This window comes from Trichechus manatus, unplaced genomic scaffold, assembly GCF_000243295.1.
Source record: "Trichechus manatus latirostris isolate Lorelei unplaced genomic scaffold, TriManLat1.0 scaffold00010, whole genome shotgun sequence".
NCBI classification, from domain to species: Eukaryota; Metazoa; Chordata; class Mammalia; order Sirenia; family Trichechidae; genus Trichechus; species Trichechus manatus.
In genome coordinates this window covers 28,678,616-28,699,877 of record NW_004443946.1, presented here as the reverse complement: position 1 = coordinate 28,699,877, position 21,262 = coordinate 28,678,616, and the positions used below count along the sequence as shown (strand labels likewise).

General features: G+C 39.5%; 1 protein-coding gene across 1 annotated transcript in view; it reads right to left on the bottom strand.

The window, feature by feature from the left end:
* TTLL5 (tubulin tyrosine ligase like 5) overlaps window positions 1-21,262 on the bottom strand; it is a 295,735-nt gene that overhangs the window by 40,044 nt on the left and 234,429 nt on the right. Inside the window, 1 exon segment of the mRNA XM_023726122.1 lies at window positions 14,284-14,479. Within this exon segment, the coding sequence (XP_023581890.1) occupies window positions 14,284-14,479 (196 nt within the window).

Here is a 21,262-nt window from a genome sequence, read left to right as displayed (position 1 = left end):
CGGACAAGGACTAGAAGGCAGGAGGGGACAGGAAAGCTGGTGATAGGGAACCCAAGGTTGAGAAGGGACAGTGTTAACATGTCATGGGGTTGTTAACCATTGTCACAGGGCAATATGTGTACTAACTGTTTAATGAGAAACTATTTGTTCTGCAAACCTTCATCTAAGGTACCAAAAAAAAAAAGAATTATCTCTGTGAGATCAAATTGACAACAGCAACTCAAAAGGTTTGATGGGAAGCCTAGGGGATAGTGAGTTGAAGATAATGGTAATGGAATAATTTGGAAAAGGATAGTGAGAATAGCAGCACAGCTGGAGGAATGTAATCGATGTCACTGAATTGTGCATGTAGAAACTTTAGAAACGGTGTAATTTTGGCTATGTATATTTTCACCAAAAAAAAAGGTCCTCAAGGTCAAGAAGGCAGAGGACACATAGTGGGGTTCTTAACCAATGTTGTAAAACAATATGTGTACTGACTGTTTAATGAGAAACTATTTGTTCTGTAAACCTTCATCTAAAGTACAATAAAAAAATTTAAAAAAAAAAGCAAATACTCTTTCCAAATACCGCAAAAGCTTCTAGGTTGCGAATGGTTTGATGTTCATACTCTAATACACTGAATGAATAATGAAATGATTACAATTTGATACCATATGAAATACCAAAGAGTCAATAGTCTACATTACTACAAATTCTCAGGTGTTTCACTGAAGCCAAGGCTAAGTGGGATGGGATTAAGCAGTCAAATGTGATAAGAAGAAACCCAGGAAAACACCCAGGCAATGTTAACAGCAGTCATATAAATGTGTTTAAACTAGGGACAGAAAACAGCCTTCCCAGACCCCCCATCACCTATATTGGAGCCAACCCAATACAACTGCATCAACTAAAGATCACAACGACTTCTTTGTCTTGATATTAATGATCTGTCATAGAAGGATAGAATAATTCTATGAAGTTCTCTCTCTATAATTTTTAAGAAATGTGAGGTTTGGATATACAATATTGGCACTCTACACTTGTGGGTTAATAACCCAGGATGGGGACTGCACCGTCATCAGGCAATGGCCTGGGAATGTGAGAGCTGTGTAAGCGCTGGCCACTACTCAAGACCTGGTCAACATATACCTGACTTTTGCTTCTTTATTCAGTGTGGGAAATAGCCATGCTACAGCAAGGAGACTCAGAGAAAACCATAGTTTGAGGGTTGGCTTGGCCCCAGGCAAAAGACTGGAAAGAACCTCCCCCTCCTACAACAGAAGGGTACTCATGGGTGGGAAGGAGGAATTTCTGATAGACAGAACACAGACTGTAACTTGGAAGCCTACAGGGAAACAGATATGGGCTCTCTTGCTAGAAAGATAATACTGTTTAGAGATTAAATTCTGGGTGGCTTTTTTTTTCTTTTCATTTTTTATTTATTCCTTCCAGAAAAATACTCCTCCTTTCAGCCTTCACCCAGGCTTCTTGGTGACGGACCAGAGCTGGATGGCTATTTGTAGTGAAATAACCCTCTAAATTCATTTTTTGAGAATTAAGGGAGATAAAGTAGGCAAAAGCTATATCTCTATTTGAGTAGGCTAATGTCTCTTAGCCAGCCTCTGTTTACCGCTCCTTTGCACAAAAGTCTGATTTCAGAAGAACGAACATTTCTAGGCATTATTCTCCCCATAATTTTGTCCTAACTTGGATAAAGTTCCCACTACATATTATACAAAGCCACTTCTAGTATGTTTCTCTCTAGCTGCTCAAGTGCTGGGATAGTACATTTTCCTGAGCATGTAAGCTGCTAATCATTCATCTTACTCCTGCCTGGCTGAGAGCTATTTAATGAAGAGAAACACATTACAACTCTTGTCCAACCATATGATGCTGTAAAAAAGCTTGGGGCCAAGGTGAGGGTGAGGGTAGCTGTTTCTATCTTGGGAACAACAAGCTTCCAAAAGGCCTTTGTCTCACATTGTATGGAGTTCTTGGCTGTCTTCCATTCACAATGTTTGTCAGCTGGGACAAGACTGGAGGCTAAGTGAGAGGAATAGAGTACAACTTCTAGTACTGCTACAAAGCGCCAGGCAGTGTTATGACCCTGAAAGGGATGGGGCAGAAACCCAGAACATGCTACTGTTCATAGAAAGAGACCAACCATACTAGTATCTCAGACAGGACATTGAGCCTCCCCCTGGTATCTAGCCTTCCATCTCTAAAACCAATTAAGAAGCTCCTTCTCCTTTAGCAACTAGAAAAGAAGGCTCTTTCTAGTGCAAATGATCTACTGGAAAGGATGTGAATACAGGTGCTTACCTGACAGAACAATTTAGGAGAAACTATTATCCACCAACCAAATGAAACCAATATGCTTCAGGCAGTCTCTAAATCAACTGTACTTGCTAAGATTTGAGAAGCCATGCAGGTAATTAAAAACAGATATTCAAATATAGTCAGCAGGCCTCAGATTGCTTCATCTAACCAAACTTAAGATATCATCAGTAGTCTCTGAGTTGGTTTCTTAATAGTACGGAGACACTTGTACTGATCTTGGGCTGGGTGTGGGTTATGACCAAAAAAGCCCAACTGTGAAGCAGCTAGCTAAGGCCAAGACGACACCTATGACCATAAAACCTAGTGAAATTAACTAGCTCTAAGACATCACATTGATGACCTTCCCTCATCAGCAGCTGCCCCACTCCCACCCCATTCTAACAGAACCAATCCGCCATATTAGAAAAGACTGACATTCTGACGGCAAATTTAGACTCATATGAGCTGTATAGATTCTGCTTTCCTCTCCATTTCTTTTGTATCTCTCCCTCAATGCTCAGTAGACAATGTTTGACCACTGACCACCCCCTCCCCCAACAGATTGGCAGACTGAGGTTTTTTCTTTTTTTTAAAACACTTTAATACATGTTCATTAGAAAAAGGAAAACAGTTTTAAAAGTCATTTCTAATTCTACACTCAGAGATAACCTCTGTTAACATTTATACTTTATTCTATGTATATATACTTATTTCTGTGTGCTTACAAAAAATGGGATCATGTGATACCCAATGTTCTGTAGCCTATTTTTCCCCTCAAATATCTGTATTGAGGATATTTTCATATCTATAAAGGTAGATGTAGATCACTATTTTTAATCACTGCAGATTTTCTATTATGATTTGTCATAATTTACCAATCACCAATAGTAGAATATTATCAGTTGACACACTGTGGTAGACGTGTATTTGTAGTTACATAAATATGTTCATAACGGATTTTTAGTAGAAAAAAACAGGTCCCCAAAAGTCTGTTTTATAGTTCCCTTATAAAACTACACACATACATACACACAGACACACACACAACCAGGCTGTCATCAATTTGCTATTTAAGAACAGTGCTGTGATAAACATCATGTTATCTATGTATTTTTACATATGCTGGATCATTTCCTTAAAAAAGAATTTCCTTGAAGTAGAATAGCTAGATCAGAAGGCTGCTTCTTATTACTATTTTTTAAAAATCTCTTTTATATATATTCCCAAATTGTCCTCTGTAAAGGTTGTATCAAGTTACTTTTCCATCAGTACATTTGAGAGGATTAATTTCCTTATCTTTCCTTGATAACTGTGAGGAAATAGCTTATGTTCCATGAAAAGCTGGCTCACAATTTGATGGTAACGATGTTTCTTTTTTCTTCTGTGTTTATAAGACATGTATGTGCTTTTGCAAACATGTTAAGAATCTAAAGATTTTATCCTGAGATTAATTACTCCTTCTACTCTTTCTTCTCATAGCTCTCTCTAGGAATTGTGAACAAATTAATTTTCATATTATTTTCAATTGTCCAAATAACCAAATATTAGTTACAAAAGCAAATTAATGCTTCTTGAGTCTTGGACTTCTCCTAAAATACTTCAGGATCATTTTTACCAATTTCTGCTTCTGGCACAGGGGATTTAACTAAAACCTCCAAATTAAAATTACGATGCTATATATATTTAAGACAAAAACTAATACATTATAATAACAGCAATCAACTTTTTACCACAGGTCATCATTGTTCTAAGTGCTTTACATGTTATTATCTTAATTAATAATTTTCCCAACCATTTGAGGTAGTTCCCATCATCATCTCTATTTTACAGAAGACATTAAGAGACAAAAAAGGTTAAGTAATTTGTTGACGATCACACAGCTAGGAAGTAGTAAGCTGGAATTCACACCCATGGAGTATGATGTAAGAGCCCCACTGCACTACACTGCCTGCCTTATTTATGTTATGCTGACTACCTTTCAAAGCAAACATATCTAAAGCAAATGTATTTTAGTCAAATCTCCTTTCCAAAGCAAATCTAAAGCAAACCTAGCAATGTGTCCAATTTTAATCCGATGCACATAAAAGACAGAGATTTCATTTGCTTTACTCCAAGATCATTCTTTTTCTGGAGAAGAAAAAGCTGAAAAAGTTGTAAGTAAGTAAATATTTGTTACTTATTTCAAAAGTAGATATACATACATACATACAGACACACACACACACACACGCACATATACATACATATAAGGAGCTCCTTATACATATATAAGGAGCCCTGGAGGCACAATGGTTAAGCACTTGGCTGCTAACTGAAAGGCTGTCGGTTTGAACCTACCCAGTAGCTCGATGAGAGAAACACCTGGCTATCTGCTGTGAAGATTACAGCCTAGGAAACCCTTTGGGGCAGTTCTACTCTGTCACATGAGGTCACTATCAGTTGAAATTGACTTGATGGCACCTAACAACAACATATATTTATACACACACACACACACACGATAAAGCTTTCAGGTTAAGATTAAACCCACTGCCGTTGAGTCGATTCCGACTCATAGTGACCCTATATAACAGAGTAAAACTGCCCCATCGGGTTTCCAGGGCTGTAAATCTTTATGGAAGCAGACTGTTATAACTTTCCCCCACAGAGCAGTTGGTGGGTTCAAACAGCCAATCTTTTGGTTGGCACCCGAGCACTTTAACCACTGCACCACCAGGGCTTCTTAGGTTAAGATTACTACAGCTGATTTGGAAAAAGGTAACCTCAAGAGATCAATAATGACCCTAGAGTGAGAGCTCAACTTGTTAAAAAAAAAAATCCATAGCCTCATTGTCAATTGTCTCTTTTATTTGCTAGTAGTTTTGTTTGTGTATCAGGGCCCTTGTTCTTCTAATAGGAGCCCTGGTGGCGCAGTGGTTAAAGTGACTGACTGCTAATCGAAAGGCTGGTAGTTCGAAACCACCAGCAGCTCCTCAGGGAGAAAAATGTGGCGGTCTGCTTCCATAGAGATTAACAGCCTTGGAAACCCTATGGGGTCGCTGAGTCGGAATCGACTCGATGACTCGATGACTCAACGACAGTGGGTGTGGGTTGGGTTCTTCTAATAACATGTCTGTGCCTTAGTGTCATGGATTGAATTGCATCCTCCCAATATATCTGTCAACTTGGCTAGGCCATGATTCCCAGTATTGTGTGACTGTCCACCATTTTGTCATCTGATGTGATTTTTCTATGTGTTATAAATCCTACCTCTATGATGTTAATGAGGCCGGATTAGAGGCAGTTATGTTAATGAGGCAGGACGCAATCTACAAGATTAGGCTGTGTTTTAAGTCAATCTCTTTTCAGATATAAAAAAGAGAAGCAAGCAGAGAGACCGGGGGCCCTCATGCCATCAAGAATCAAGAACCAAGAGGGGAGTGCATCTTTCGGACCCAGGTTCCCTGCTCCAAGAAGCTCCTAGACCAGGGGAAGATTAATGACAAGAACCTTCCTCCGGAGAGGACAGAGACAGAAAGGCTTCTCCTGGACTTCTAGTTTCCTGAACTGTGAGAGAATAAATTTCTCTTTGTTAAAGCTATCCACTTGCAGTATTTCTGTTATAGCAGCACTACGTAACTAAGACACTTAATCTCCAATTAGTGAAATGAAATAATTAGACAAAGTAATTTCTAAATTCCTTTCCAACTTTAAATTCTGAGTTTATACATGTCTAACTTCAAATGTGTAACTCCTCTTATTTTGCTTGGAATCTCACATGGTAGATCTACTGTGCATATCTTCAACAGACCTTCCTGCCATATACTCACTGGGCATTTTTCCTGTGGCTGCAGGCTGTAAGAGATGAGGTCTTCCATTCATCTTACACAAAGGTATGCTGTGAGCCCCTCACGTGCCCACAGACACACAGAAATAAACCACAGGTCACAGAGTGAAGGGAGGAAAGGGAACAAAACTAGTTACCAAGCAGCTGTAGCAAAACTATATTTTAAGGACATAAAACAAATGAGATCGATCCCAAGCAGCTGGTAGGTGAACAGTTGCCTCTTAACATACCCATGACCAAGTCAGAGTTCCGAATTTTGATTACTAAATGTCAACACTTCCTTTTATCTTTGTGTGCAAGGGAGTGTGTAGCAGGAGCAGCAGAAGCAATAAGCCGGAATTCCCTATCTAAACGATGGTAAATATGTACAATGAGAAATAAAGGAAGGGTCATTTCTTTTGGGGTGGGGGTGGGGATGGGTGGGGGTGGGGGGCAGTACAGTTGAAAAGATGAGGCCTTTGAAAGCCCTGACTTGGTTTGAACATTATCTTTGCAATTAATCAGCTGTGTGACTTTGGGTAAGTTACTTAAATTCCTTGAGCCTCAATTTCCTCATCAGTGGAATGGAGGCAACACTACATCTGGCACGTAGGAGGCACTCACGATACACCCCTTTCTCTGCCCCTCACCAGTAGGGTAGGGACACTACCCTAGCAGCAGCTTAGAAAACCACCTTAGGATAGAAGACTTCTATTACTACCATTAACGAATGAACAGAATGAACTGTCTATATTGTAAGAATACATTAAGAATCACATTTACATGGTATTGAAAAAGCAAGCATAATATTAATTATGCAATGATGTCACCTGTAGTATTCATATTTGTAGACAGTGCCATGTTTCTAGGTAGTCTTTTCAAAAACACCTATCATAGAAAAAATTAAAATAGTATTACCAGTAACTATAACAGGGTTAAAAGGACAAAGCGGTAAATGGAGAGAGAATTCCTATGTTATTAAGATCAATCCACACAAGTACTCTAAACCTCCAAACTTCTAGAAGTAATTCAGGATACTGCAAGACATTGGTAGTCCCTGACTCTATGGTCTAATAATAAAAGTACAAGAGGGGGTGGTTGGAAAGGACGGGCATTTCTAAGATTTTTAAGCCCAGGCACACACCTCATTAAGATATTTCTTTAAGTAAGAATTTGAGGTAATTGGGATATGCCTGGGCCGAAGTTTAAACATGTTTAGTAAATCTTTTCTTGTGAGACAGTGCATATGAATAGTAGAAGACTGGTTAAGATATCTGAGAACAATTTTTCAAATACAGTTTTATAGGTGTCAATAGGTACTTGTTATTACATATATGAACTGCAACTCAAAATTTACGTAAGTAATAATACTTACAGCTATAGCTGCTATTTATTGAATGCCTACTACATGTCAGGTGCTTGAATATATTACAGGGAGGCAATATATACCATGATAGTCAAGAGCCTGGATGCTGGAGGTCAAAGGACCTGGGTTCAAATCCCAGCTCTACCACTGAAAACTTACATGGCCCTGAGAAAGTTATGTAATGCTCTGAAGCTCTGTTTCTTCACCTGGAAAAGAGGGCCACTAAGAGGGCAGTTGTGATGCTTCAGTGAGATAATACAGATAAGATAAACACCGGGTTCAGACTGACATATGGTAACATATTGAGGATTATAATATTCATGATAACCTACAAGGTACATATGATCGTCTATATTAGAGATAAGGAAAATGTGGTTCAAAGAAGTTTGAATAACACATTTCATGTCACAGACTGCACAGGGCCAAGATTTTACCCTAGGATTCTCTGACTCCAAAGCCTGTCAGGGTGCCTATTTCCATAACATGAATGTAGCTTTACATGTATTATTGCATATATTTTCAATACATATGTTTAGGTAAGAAAAGTTTGGTTTGGCAAAATCTGCTAAATCAAATGGTCCTAGGAAAATAAATAATAATTAAAAGCTTGAAATTAAGTGTTATATGAATTTCTGATAAAGGCCACAAGGAAAAACAAAATAGAACAAAACAAAACAAAAAAATAAAGAGGCAGGGAGAGTTAAGTCAACATGCTCCAGGAACTAAAGCGCACACATGTAAGTACCTCTCCTTGCACGCCCCAAGCCCAATCTTCCTCCCTGATACGTTAGAAAGACGTCTGAAGATACCTCCTGCACAGCCAGGCTGCTCGCCTACTTTCTTTGTGCCATGCTGAGGAGCTAGCATGTTATTGCTGGCTGCCTGAAGAAAGACCGGGTGCCTGCTGAAGTTCTCCTCCTCTCCCTCCCCCACAACACAAACACACAGCAGCTGAAGGGCTCTGAGAAACACTATTAATTCCTGCAGGGGGGCAGAATTTTTCTAGACACATGCAATGAACTTTTAGGAGCAGAATAACAAGAGTTGGCTGGGCTTATATGTGAAGCCCTTCCACACCTGTGAGGTTGTGCATGTATACACATACTATAAGAAAAAGCTTGCCACACATTGCACACAAGATGTTACTGGCACACAGAAAGACCCCCTGATGCTAACATTGAGCTGCCCCTGGCCCTGCCTGCTATAGGAACATTGGTCTCTGCTGGCCTTATGGAATTGACGTTAGTCTGGTAAAACTGGGCATGATGGGAAGGAGGAAGGGAAGGACAGATAGGGTGGAAGGTTGAGTAGAATTCAGGATGTACAGTTTTCTCCTACTTCAGAGCTACCTTACTAATGTTGAAGATTAAGTTTACTAACATTGAAGGACTTTGGAAAGAGAATGAAGGGAACCAGTGGAGAATCAAGATGTTTAAAAAATAAATCTCCCACAGCACCCTGCCCCCCCTTCGTTGCTGTTTAAAGAAACTTCAGCAGTTCTGCTTTGGCCATCAAAATGTCCTTAATTTTTCTGCGTTTTAGGCTCTTTTTCAGTCTGGATGAGGCAGAGAAGAGAGTGGGAGGGAAGGGAGAAGGGGGTTGGGAGCAGAAGTTTAACAAAGGATCATTTTAACAGAAACTACTGAGTAATCGCTCTGTCTAGGGCCAAGAATAACATCAGCTCCATGTCAGCAATTAGAATCAGGTCAGTCGGGCCTCCCAGCCGGTGCAGCCCTCCTCACAGACCCCAGCATGGAGAGCCCCTCATGCTGACGTCACCAGTAGTCACTGTTGCCTAAGAAAGTCCCCCAACTCCGCTGAAAGAAAGGCTTTTTGCTTTCTCCTTAAGGGGCACGAGGCCAGTATGAGAAGAAAGTGTGAAGCAATGAGGGAAATTAGAGAGAGCACACACATCAGGATGTATCAATACATAACAGATTCATTTCACCATCCCTAGATTATCAAGATAATTCTGTAATTTCCTCAACCATCTTGAAACTCATTTTAAATGAGTTAATACATGTAAAGCACCTGGAATAGTGCTTGGAACACAGTTAAGTGTTAAGGAAGTGTTGGCTATTAATAAAGCAAAGAGGGAGCAATCTATCCCCTTACTTATCTCTTGTCCACCACAAGACTTGACTCCTGGGAGCAGTTCTTGCTGAGCAGAATGTACCCTGATAAGAAGAAGGAGCAAGCAGGTATTTTCTTTTTTAAATAATATTTTATTGTGTTTTCAGTGGAAGTTTACATAGCAAATTAGGTTCCCATTTGACAATTTCTATATAAACTGTTCAGTGACACTACAGTAGTTACATTTTTCACAATGTGTCAACATTCTCTCTAATTGTGTTCTGGTTGTTTCATTGAGCAAGTGGGTATTTTGATAACTTATTTATCAGGAGACTGTGGTAGATGGGGTGGAAAAGGTGGAAACAAGGTTCCTATAAAAAACTATTGCCTGAAGTTTTATAAGGGCAACACTAAAGTTTAACACATCTAAGTCTTCCTTCCAAAGGGCAGTAAACAAAGAACTAAGAGGAGACATTTCTAAGATCTTTCCCTCTAGAGCAGTTCTCAAAGTATAGTTCCCAGATGAACAGCATTAGCATCACCTGCTAACTTGTTAGAAACAGAAATAAGTGGACCTCACCTCAAACTTAGTCAATCAGAAATGGAGTGGGGATGGGAGTGGGAGTGGAATCTGTGTTTTAACAGGCTCTCCAACTGATTCTGTTGCTCTAGACCAGGAGCCTGCAAACTACGGCTTGCAGGACAAATCCAGCCCTCTGCCTGTAAATAAAGTTTTGTTGGGACACAGCCACACTTATTTGTTTATGACTTGGCGATCAAATTCCGTAAAGTCAGCCATTGAAAACCCTATGGAGCACAGTTCTACTCTGATACATGAGGTCGCCATGAGTCAGAGTCGACTTGATGGCAACTGGTTTCATGGCTGCTGTTACGCTACGATGGCAGAGCTGAGTAGTTGCAACAGAGATCCTATGGCCTGCAAAGCCTAAAATCTTTACCAACTGGCCATTTCAAGAAAAAGTCTGCCAACCCCTGCTCTGACATAGACAAAGTTTTTCAGACTGCTGGTTTTACTCCTCAGGGTATAAAAACGCAGTTTCAATTTTCTTTCATTTTCTCTAGCATGCTCTCTACTAAATGGACTGGATCACACCTATTTCTTGTGCCTCTGCCCCTGGGAACCTCTGACAGTGACTCTCGATGACAATCCTCTCACACACCCATGTTACAAGATCAGTCTTTTGCCAGAGTAGATTTAGTGCATGATAATTTCTAGCTGGATGAGTGCAATGCTAGACAGAGATGAAGATGAAAGCTTACTTTGCATGAATAATTAGAGATGCCTGTTTTCCAATCTCACATCCTGAATCAGAGTTTGCCTTCTTGAAATAAACACCTTCAATAAGCTGGATATCCAAGTGCTCTGATTGGAGGCAGAAAAGGATGCAGAGCTCCTTTGCAGGTAATGCAAGAAAGGCTGCATGATCTTTCCCAAGACATTTGTTACGGGATCACTATTGAAAGACACTGTTCATGTAATTAATATAATGCTATATAAAATAATGTAATGTTACATAACATAACATAACGCCCCCTTTAACATCCTGTTTCATGAAAAGGTCTGTGTTATAGATGAATGCTAGGAAAATTAGATTTCTATTCTACCCACTGCTCAGGCAACTAACCAAACTATCAGATATATAAAAGGCTACCTACAATTTCTCTAAGAGACTAAATATCCTTCTGGTTCAAACATTTAATAACTTATTTGCTCTTTTACTAGTTATAAACTCTTCAGGCTAGTAGGATTTAATTTCTTTAACTCTCCCAGCACAGTTCTAGAACTTTACCCTTATTCATTTTTACCTAAATCAGCTGTGGTTTGGAAGAAGAGGGGAAAGAAATAAAATGATGTTATATACATACATATAACTATGATGAATGATTTTCTGTTCTCTCTCCAGGAGACATGAGAGAACTCCCTTCTTGGGAGTTCTGACTCCTCCTTAAGACAGATATTCTGACAGATTCTAAAAAAACATATTTTCCATATACTTCATAGTTCAGTGAAACTAAACCAGAATAATCCTCAGTGAAAAAAGAAATCCACACAAGAATAGCAGTACTCTGAATTCTCAAAGGAATGTGAGCTGCTGGAAGCTAATCAAAAGAATTGAAAGAACTTAAAAATGAAGCAGATCTAAAAGTGAAAGTCAGCAAAACTGTCTCTCCTTCCCCAAAGCTTCAATGTCCTACAATCATCTTTCTTTTTTTGCATTCAACATTTTAAGGATGGATATACAAAGTAAAGGGACCAACTTTCTAGATTTGTTAGAGCCATAGGCCGCACACCGGGGAAATAAGGCTAGCTGGTGATGTCTCCACTATCCATCCTCTGATAATTTGGCATTCTCAAGTCCTCTGAATGACAGAGAGTTCAGAAGTTTAAAAAGCTTCAACAAGTTTATACAGATTTAAAAAAACAAAACAAAACAAAGATACACATTTATAAATATCTGCAATTGTGATAACACAAACTGGCTTGAATTATTGCAAAGATTTTCTTAAATGAGGACATTTCTACATGGCAGAGGGCAGTGTGGTGATCAAAATGAGATGCTATATTCCATACTTTCCAAATTAAGGAGTCTAGATTTTTCTCCAGTAAAAATGACCTCAAGAACTATTTCACAAATGCCTGCACTTATAATTTCTCAGTTATAATAAGTTAATAGAATATACAGAGTACACTGTCATAGATAAAGATAGTCAAGTGATAAACTATGCTGAAGTGACAAGATATGTCTGTGAAGTAGTTGAAAAGATAAGTAAGTAAAGACACAGAGCATAATGATAACTTTTATTTAGAGGAAAAAGAACTTTGGAAAAGTCTGGCTTAGCCTCTGAGTAAATATTAATTTTGCACAAACAAATGCACACTATGTACTACATTTTTAAAAGAAGCAAATGACATGAAATCAAGCTGATAGAAGGTATTTCTGCAAGTAAGAAAATATCAAGGAAGCTCACAGAATCAATACAGAGTTAGCCCAATAACCCTACTGTTGTATATGGTAACTGATTCTATGAATAATCCTGAATCATTAAGAAAAATCTAACTCTTTACAGTCTGACCTTTTTGTGAAGTCATTCTTCCTCGGTAATTAGGGCCATACTGATATGCTAGTCCAATATACTTATGTAGTTCCCTCACATTTATACTAAAGAGTTCCTGTCACATAATAGACAATGAGTACAAAAACTCAAACTTGTTGCTGAGTTGATTCACACTCGTATCGACCCTATAGGACGGGGTAGAACTGCCTCATAGGGTTTCCAAAGAGCAGCTGGTGGATTCCAACTGCTGACCTTCTGGTTAGCAGCCAAGCTCTTAACAATTAAGCCACCAGGGCTCCATAGACAATGAGTAGGAAATCAATATTTAAATAGTGTGTAAGTTCCACAACAGCAAGGATTTTTGTGTTTATGATCACTGTCATAAAACAGTGCCTAGCACATGATAAAAACCCATTGCTGTCGAGCTGATTCTGACTCATAGCAACCCTGCAGTGATGCTATAGGACAGAGTAGAATTGCCCCATAGGGTTTCCAAGGCTGGAATTTTTACAGAAGCAGACTGCCACATCTTTCTTCCATGGAGCGGATGGTGGGTTCGAACTGTTGACCTTTAAGTTAGCAGTTAAGAGTTTTAACCAGGGCTTCAAACCAGTTTGAACCAGTTTGGTCATGGCCAACGAAGTGAAACTGGAACAGACACGAATTTTTAAAATTCGAGTGATCTGGAACCATAACCAGAATGGGAAAAATGACAGGTCAAAGCCCTGGAATGGGAGACTCCGAAGAGGCATAGTAAGTCCATTCAGGAGCCTGATGCAGGAGACTGAATTATTGGCAGGGCTGGGAGAACAACACACATTCAGAGCAGGTTGGTTGGCTGCCATCTTTGAGCAAGGCAACGCTCTTCCCAACTCTGCGCAAAATCCCAGGGGCAAAAGATTTGGTTGCTATGCAACACATACACTGCCCTTGTTTTCTAAGAGGCAGATTAAGTTTTTAGCAGGGCTTCGACCTGTAATTTCTCCCATTCTAGTTACTGTCCCAGTTCACTCAACTTCTGAAAATTCAAGTCTGTTCTGGTGTCCCACCTTCCTCAGCCATGACTGAACCGGGAAGAACCAGTTCGAAGCCCTGGCTTTAACCACTGCGTCACCAGGGCTCCTTTAGCACATGATAGGTACTCAATAAACATTTGCTGAACCAGTAAGTGTCAAACCAGAAGACTACCTAACTTATGACAATGACAATTTCTTCCAAGAAGAAGTTGCAAGTTATTTATTCCTTATTCACAAAGGATTAATATGTGCTTATGTACACCAAGTCTATGAAGGCAATGAAGTATGCATTTAGAAATAAAGATGTTTAGAATGCTAGCTTTTAGGTATCTGGGAATTAGACCTACTGGGAGGTTACTGAATTAAGATCATACACTAGAAAGAGTAAACACTACAACAGAAGAGATTCTTAGAGAAGCATTCAAATGAAAGACAGAATATCAAGCACTGGTTCAAAATCACCTTCTAGCAAAGCCATTGTTATGTCACCAGAACAGTTCTTTCATTAAAACAGACTCTCCATGAATCATTCAAGCCAGCATGGCGATGATAAAATTAGAAAAAAACAAAACTATTCCTATGTTTCCTACTGATCTTAATTTTTTTTTTTTTCTTACCAACAAAAGGATGATATCTTGAATTACCTGGTGCCGGGCTCGACTCTGGTCCAGAAGCTGCCGGGATTGAAGTTTTTGTTGTTCAAGTTGCTGCAGGGCAAAATGAAGTTGGTAACTGCCCGCAGTAGGGTGATACTTGTGCTGGGGGACCACCCCTGTTGCCTTGCTATACGCGTTGTTCTCTACCTCTCCCTCCCAGGCAAAGCCATCTGTCTGGAGGCTCCTGAAGAGAAAAGAAAGCAGATTACTTAGAGTGGTTATATGGACAATCTAAAGGAAAGGAGAGAAATGTTTCAGGTCTTTTTCCTTTACAGAACTAAACAAATCTGGAATTATGAATCTATTTACATGAAAAATTATGACTCCCCTACTAAACTATAAGTTCCTCAAAGACAAGGACATGGTCTGCTTTGCTCTCCACTCTATTCCTAGCACTTATCATAAGGCTTGGTACATGGTCAGTATACAATAAATATTTGTTGAATGTTAAACACTGAAATAGCAAATTTACTACCCTGTGATTTACACAAGGATCTCCAAGAGGAGCCCAAAGAGCTTCAAATGAAGGTTAGTAGGTTAATTTAAGGTAGAAACAGAGGCACAATCATCTTCTCTAACACCAACTACAAAAAGATAGGGGTGAATTACACAGCATTCTTGTTTTTTCTCAATCACCCATTAGTGAAGTATCTAAATCTTTTTTAGAAGCTATTTATATTTGCGCTTATGTCCCCATCACGGGATACAAAACTGGTGTGAGAAGACCCTCCTTACATTATGCTAAATTTACCTCAACAGAGTCCCGAATCAGGTCGACATTCAGTCATACACATGAGGAAGGTCAACAGCCACTGGTTAGTACCGATTCTATGCATTTGTTAAATACTTTGACTATCTTCCCAGCCCAAGTTCTTAAATTCTAGATTCCGGTAACCATGTCTGTGTACATCTGAGCTGAATTCTTCACAACTACAGGTTGCTATCTGTTCCCTCTCCATTTTTTCCAGTAGAAAATTATCTCTTTTTTTTTTAAAGAACAGTCTTCTTTGGTAGTCTTTCCATTTCCTTAACACTTTCGGTTATTCTTCTCTGGACTATAACTGCTGCGGGTTTTTTTGTTTGTTTGTTTGTTTTGAGGTGCAGTCACCAGAAAATTACACACAGAAGAAACCTTATGAAGAATCTCATAATGAACAACCTCACCCCAAACCCCCATTTATAGAACTTAAGACAAATGAAATAGTACTTAATTTAAGAGAAATGTTCATAGTGATTTATGTCATTGGACCATTGGACCATCTAGCAATCTAGATTCAGTAATTAGATATTAGAGGACTTATGTAACCATGTCGTTCATATCAGAATTCCCTCCCTGGCTAGCTACATTCGTTTTATTTTCTAAAAGCTGTTTTAATAACAAATATTCCTAGGAGGTATTTACTTTAATGTCTTCTATTGTATGTTGGAAATCGGAGCCTGTAACTACGGCCCCTTATATTGGGATAATCATGGATAGTTTCTTAGGTGTGTGTACACGAAGCAGGGGTCTGTGAATGTATAAGAAGTAGGACAGTGGGCAAGAGAAGATCAAAAAAGGGACTTTGGATGAGAGAAGATTTGTTCTTCCACCTGCACACATATCAAACAGACTGGAACATCATGAATTTTTATAGTCAAGGCTGCTTTTAATCTCATCAGTAATATAAGCTCCATCTCTAAATCACAGAAGGAAGTTTCTCAAGCAAGTATAGGCTTTTAGCAAAGAAGCAGGAATTTTTACAGTGCATCACTGGTGGGAGCAGGGAGTGCTCAGCTGTGTAAGACAATGGGATGAATGCCAGAAGAAACCTGCTTGCTGAGTAACACAGTAGGTGCTACTCAGGCCACGTATCTTACCAGGAAAGCACAAGCCTTTGGGGTTTGTAATATGCAAATACCACAATGATTGATACAGAGGAAGCCCTGTAGACTAACAACTTGGGTTTCCCCTGATTTCTAGTGCCTAAGTTTAAATAACTAAATATTCCATTCAATGTCAGCAAATAGTTTCCATTTCTAACCAAAATTCCATCCCGTTTTTTTGAACCTTGTGAAGGTTAAGATTGTGTGTCAACTTGGCTGGGCCATGATTCTCCGTGTTTTAATGTAATCACTCCCATGATTGAATATACTGTGAGTAGCCAATCAGATGAAAGGGAGTCTCCTTGGGGGTGTGGCCCACATCTGTATATAAGCAGACGTTCTGGCTTTTTGCTCTCTCTGGATCCTGTGGCTGCTTCCTGTCGTCTCATCTCCTGTTCTTGGGACTTGAGCTGTCACCTTATCTGCTGAACCTGGGATTCGTCGATCTGCACAGCCTGTGAGTGGCAGCCCTGCTCTCCGACCTTCCGATCTTGGGCTTGCCAGCTTCTGCAGCTGTGTGACTTGGGTGAGGCCTCTACCCTGATCCATGGACTTGGGACGTTCTAGCCTGTACAGTTGCGTGAGCTGTTTCCTTGATATAATCTCTCCCTACATATATATTTATAGACTTCACTGGTTTTGCTTCTCTAGAGAACCCAGCCTAAGACAAACCTCAATTCATTCTTTTTTTTACTAGTAATACACTTTCTACCCCCTCTAAAATTCTGATATCCAATCATTCTCTCTAAAATTTAGTGTTTTTATATCATTCTTTGTTCAATACTAAAATATAATATTTGTACATACTCCCTGTAAATAACTTCTAATAGTTTTATTTCTAGAATAGACCATACAGAGCCAAGAGACTTAGTTAGGGGAATGCTCAGAATGTTTAACATTTGACTCAAAGTGAACTTTGCTGTATTTTGCCTTTACTGCGTGTGTAGCTAATAGGCAACAATATGGCAAGTTTATCTGAACACTACATTCTCTTATAGCCTATCCATTTAGAACACACCTTCCGTTCTAAAGTACATGATGGCACTGCAGAACTAAATGTTTCTCTCCATAACTGCCCTTCTTGTACATACCTCTCAACCTCCAGACAATACACACTGAAGGGCAATACGCTTCCCTCTGGTTTAGCATCTGTTCTATCAAGTGGATGTTGGTTTTAAGGAACATGGAATCTGCAAAACACACTGGTCTTTAGCAAAGCAAAATCTTCTTACCAGGCTGTTGTACTCTCCATAAGGATATTCTTTCAGCATCAAGATTTCTAGAGAATGATGTGATGTCACAGTGTAGGGCAGGGATGAGGGTGAGGGATGTGATGGGCTGCACGTCGAGTAGGATTCTATAGGCCATTTCTCCAACCTCCTCCAGCCAATCCCAGGAAAACATAAGCTACCATGTACAGGGGTTCTAAACAGGTGCCCTGCCCCTCTTGGGAGTGCTTGGAAGTGTGTGGCTGTGCTTCCAATTATCACAAACCTGGGGGTGGAGGGTATTACTGACATTTAATACGTGGTAGTGAAGGAAGCTAAATGTCCAGAAATACAAGGAACATTCCTGCATTAGAAAAATGTGTGCTGCTCAAAATGTCAATGGTGCTCCTGATGACAAACACTATAAGGCCATGAAAGAAGTGCTTTCTGGGGTAAAACCCTACTATTTCTTTACAAGAAAGACTAGCCATCCACTTCCATGACACTTCCGGGACAGTGTAGCTATTCCAGGGCAGCAGAGGCTATATTTTCTTAAATTTACTCTTCTTTATAAAAACGGGACGTGAATACCTGTTTTAGGGTTGTTGTGAGGATTAAGGAGTTGATATAAGTGAAAGCATTGGCACACAGGCTGGGGAGAGAGGAGGAGTGACGTTTGAATTTCCTCTGTGAGATACCTCAGGCCTTCACTGAGTGAACGGTAGCTGCCCTCCAAAGGCTGGGGCAGAGTAGCACGTCAGAATTCCCAAAGCACAAAAAGCTGAGGGGCAAGACTGGAAAGAAAAGAAAACTCTCCAGCTGCCCAAAACGGTAATATCCAGGATGAAAAGTAGAGATCTCCCATGGTTCAGAAAGCTGTCTACAAGGCTGTAAATCATAAAAGGATCTCTAGAATCTTACTGTTAGTTTCAATCCTGTTCTCAAAACTTTTGAAGCCAGTGATGAACTAAATTTTAACTAAAGCTGCAACAAAGTCCAGACCCAGCTTAACTAGTAATTAGATTAGCTCAAACCCACCCCTCTAGAGAACCAAAACTCATTGACATCAAGTCGACCTCAACTCATGGTGGCTCCAGGTGTGTCAGAGCAGAACTGTGCACCATAGGGTTTTTAATAGCTGGTTTTTCAGAAGTAGGTATCCAGGGCTTTCTTCTAAGGCACCTCTGGTTGGACTTGAACCTCCAACCTTTCAGTTAGCAGCTGAGCACATTAACCATTTGCACTACCCAGCTGCCTGAGAGAAGAATACGCAAATCCTTTTTTGGGGTAAATATTATTTACTTAAGTCTTCAGTTATATAAAATGTCCAGCATACAATCAATAATTACAAAACACATACAGAAGTAAGAAAAGTGCGACCCATGAGAAAAGAGTCAACAGAAGGACACGACACTGAGAGATGGCACACATGTTGGATTTACTGGGCATGGACTTCAAAATAAGTATGATATATATGTTAAAAGGGTCTAGTGTAAAAGGTGGTAAACACGTATAAACAGATGGGAAATTTAAACAAAGAGATGAAATCTATTAAAAACAAACAAACAAACAAAAAAAAAAAAACAAAGAAGCAAGAATTCCAGAAAGGAAAAAAATAATCAGAAATGAAGGAATCACTCAAAGTGTTTAACAGCAGACAAGACACAGCAACTGGTATTCAAACACCAGCAGGGTCACCCATGGTGGACAGGTTTCAGCTGAGCTTCCAGACTATGACAGACTAGGAAGAAGGACCCGGCTGTCTACTTCTGAAAAGAATTAGGCAGTGAAAACTTTATGAATAGCAGCAGAAAACTGTCTGATATAGTGCCAGAAGATGAGCCCCTAGGGTTGGAAGGCACTCAAAAGACAACTGCAGAAGACCTGCCTCCTCAAAGCAGAGTTGATCTTAATGATGCAGATGGAGTCAAGCTTTCAAGACCTTCATTTGCTTATGTGGCATGACTCAAAAAGAGAAGAAACAGCTGCAAACATCCATTAATAACTGGAATGTGGAATTTACAAAGCATGAATCCAGGAAAATTGGAAGTCGTCATAAATGAAATGGAATACATAAACAATGATATCCTAGGCATTAGTGAGCTGAAATGGACTGGTACTGGCCATTCTGAATTGGACAATCATATGATCTGCTATGCTGGGAATGACAAATTGAAGAGGAACAGCAACACATTCTTTATCAAAAAGAACATTTCAAGACCTATCCTGAAGTATAATACTGTCAGTGATAGCATAATATCCATATGCCTACAAGGACAAATAATACAACTATTATTCAAATTTATGCATCAACCACTAATGCCAAAGATGAAGAAATTGAACATTTTTATCAATTTCTGCAGTCTGAAATTGATAAAAGATGCAATGAAGATACATTGATACTTACTGGTGATTGGAATGCAAAAGTTGGAAACAAAGAAGAAGTATCAGTGGCTGGAAAATACGGCCACGGTGACAGAAATGACACCAAAGATTGCACAACAGAATTTTGCAAGACCAATGACTCATTCATTTTGCTACCTTTTTTCAACAACATAAACAGTGACTAGACACCTGAACCTAGCTGGAAGGAATACACAAGAACCAAATCAACTACATCTGTGGAAAGAGACAATGGAAAAGCTCAATATCATCAGTTGGAACAAGGCCAGGGGCCAACTGCAGAACAGAACACCAATTTCTCATATGTAAGCTCAGGTTGGAGCTGAAGACAATTAAAACAAGTTCACAAGAGCCAAAGTATGACCTTGAGTATATCCTACCTGAATTTAGAGACCATCTCAAGAACAGATTGGAAGCACTATCAATGATCAAAGACCACACGAATTGTGGAATGACATCAAGGATTTCATACACGAAGAAAGTAAAAGGTTATTAAAAAGACAGGAAAGAAAGAAAAGACTAAAATGAATGCCAGAAGAGACTCAAATTCAAGCCTCAAGTTGCAATACTGAACGATTCTATGGGCAAAATATTCAATGATGCAGGGAGCATCAAAAGAAAACAGAAGGAATAAACAGGTCACTGTACGAAAAAGAACTGGTCGATGTTCAACCATTTCATGAGGTACCATATAATCAAGAACCAATGCTACTGAAGGAAGAAGTCCAAGCTGCACTGAAGGCACTGGAGAAAAACAAAGCTCCAGGAATTGACGGAATACCAACCGAGATGTTTCAACAAACAGAGGCAGCGCTGGAGGTTCTCACTGGTCTATGCCAAGAAATTTGAAAGAAAGCTACCTGGCCAACCACCTGGAAGAGATCTATATTTATGCCCATTCCAAAGAAAGGTGATCCAACAGAATGCAAAATTATCTAACAGTATCATTAATATCACATGCAAGTAAAATATTGCTGAAGATAATCGAAAAACGGATGCAGCAGTACGTCGACAGGGAACTGCCAGAAATTCGAGCTGGATTCAGAGGAGGATGGGAAATGAGAGATATCACTGCTGATGTCAGATGGATCTTGGCTGAAAGCAGAGAATACCAGAAAGATGTTTACCTATGTTTTACTGACTATGCAAAGGCATTCAACTGTGTGGATCATAACAAATTATGGATAACACTGCGAAGAATGGCAATTCTAGAACACTTAATTGTGCTTATGAGGAACCCGTACATAGACTAAGAAGCAGTCGTTCAAAAAGAACAAGGGGATATACTGCGTGGTTTAAAATCGGAAAAGGTGTACATCAGGGTTGTATCCTTTCACCATACTTACTCAATCTATATGCAAAGCAAATACTCAGAGAATCTGGACTATATGAAGAAGAATGTGGCATCAGGATTGGAAGAAGACTCATTAACAACCTGTGATATGCAGATTATACAACCATGCTTGCTGAAAGCGAAGAGTACTTGAAGCACT